The 956-nt window shown below is 35.4% G+C and overlaps 1 protein-coding gene across 1 annotated transcript in view; it reads left to right on the top strand.

Moving 5' to 3' along the window:
- The window catches only part of LOC105542041 (ovostatin homolog 1), a 19,912-nt gene extending 19,813 nt beyond the window's left edge, over positions 1–99 (top strand). The window contains exon 5 of the mRNA XM_011983401.1: positions 11–99. Coding sequence (XP_011838791.1) covers positions 11–99 — 89 coding nt within the window. The remainder of the gene's footprint in view (positions 1–10) is intronic.
- Positions 100–956: the final 857 nt, after the last annotated feature.

Genomic DNA, 956 nt, shown 5'->3' with positions numbered 1-956 from the left:
TTACTGGCAGTGTTACCCAAATTTCAAATGACTGTGGATGCACCAGAAAATATCTTAGTAGTGGACTCTGAATTCAAAGTGAATGTCTGTGCCTTGTAAGTTGAAACTGTACATAATACAATAATGCATTCACAGAAAGATATTAGAATGGGATAGATGGCTAAAAAGCAGTAAAATATAAATGTATGAAGGTAAGGGAAAAACACGGTATGAAATTATTTTGCTGATTTTATGAATTCTTCCATGCATCTATAATTATTTTAATGCATGTTATGACATGTGGTTTTATGTAATGTTTTAAGACAACTGACTACTATCTTTTTTACATCATAATATATTATTTTGCACCAGCCAATAGAGTAGCCACTGACCATATGTGGTTATTTAAGTTTTAATTAAAATTAAATATTCAGTTGTGCTAGCCACATTTCAAGCTGTCACATGTGACTAGTGGCCACTGAATTGGAGAGCATAGACATAAAACATAGAACGTTCCATCTCCCAGAAATTTCCACTGGACAATATCTTCTGTTTATGATGATTTCTCAATTCAATCTTTATGTATTACGTGATTATAAAAGAAGACTGAAACTCATGACATATCATGGAGAAAACTGCTATAAGAGTTACAAGTGGCTTTAGGGTAGTGGCGGGGCACAGTATGGAGGATACTAAGGGCAGACAGGGACTTGGGGCAAATATTGAGGATTAATGTGTGGCAGGAGTAGCAGTGAAGCAGGTCAAGTTGTTTTCCCCTCTTCTTGTCACTAAGTTAAGCAACATTCACAGAGTTTATATAACCAGCAAAGACAGCCAGGGTGCAAACATAAAACTTTGTCTCCTCAGACCTGATGTGAGGATTCATTCTTTCCCTGACTCATGTGTACTACTTTTCCGTTTAATTTTGCATAATTAAAAATGAAAAGTGACATGGTAATTTCTAGTTGTTAGGAGAG

The sequence above is a fragment of the Mandrillus leucophaeus genome, unplaced genomic scaffold (genome assembly GCF_000951045.1).
Source record: "Mandrillus leucophaeus isolate KB7577 unplaced genomic scaffold, Mleu.le_1.0 Scaffold249, whole genome shotgun sequence".
NCBI classification, from domain to species: Eukaryota; Metazoa; Chordata; class Mammalia; order Primates; family Cercopithecidae; genus Mandrillus; species Mandrillus leucophaeus.
This window is presented reverse-complemented; position numbering and strand designations above follow the sequence as displayed.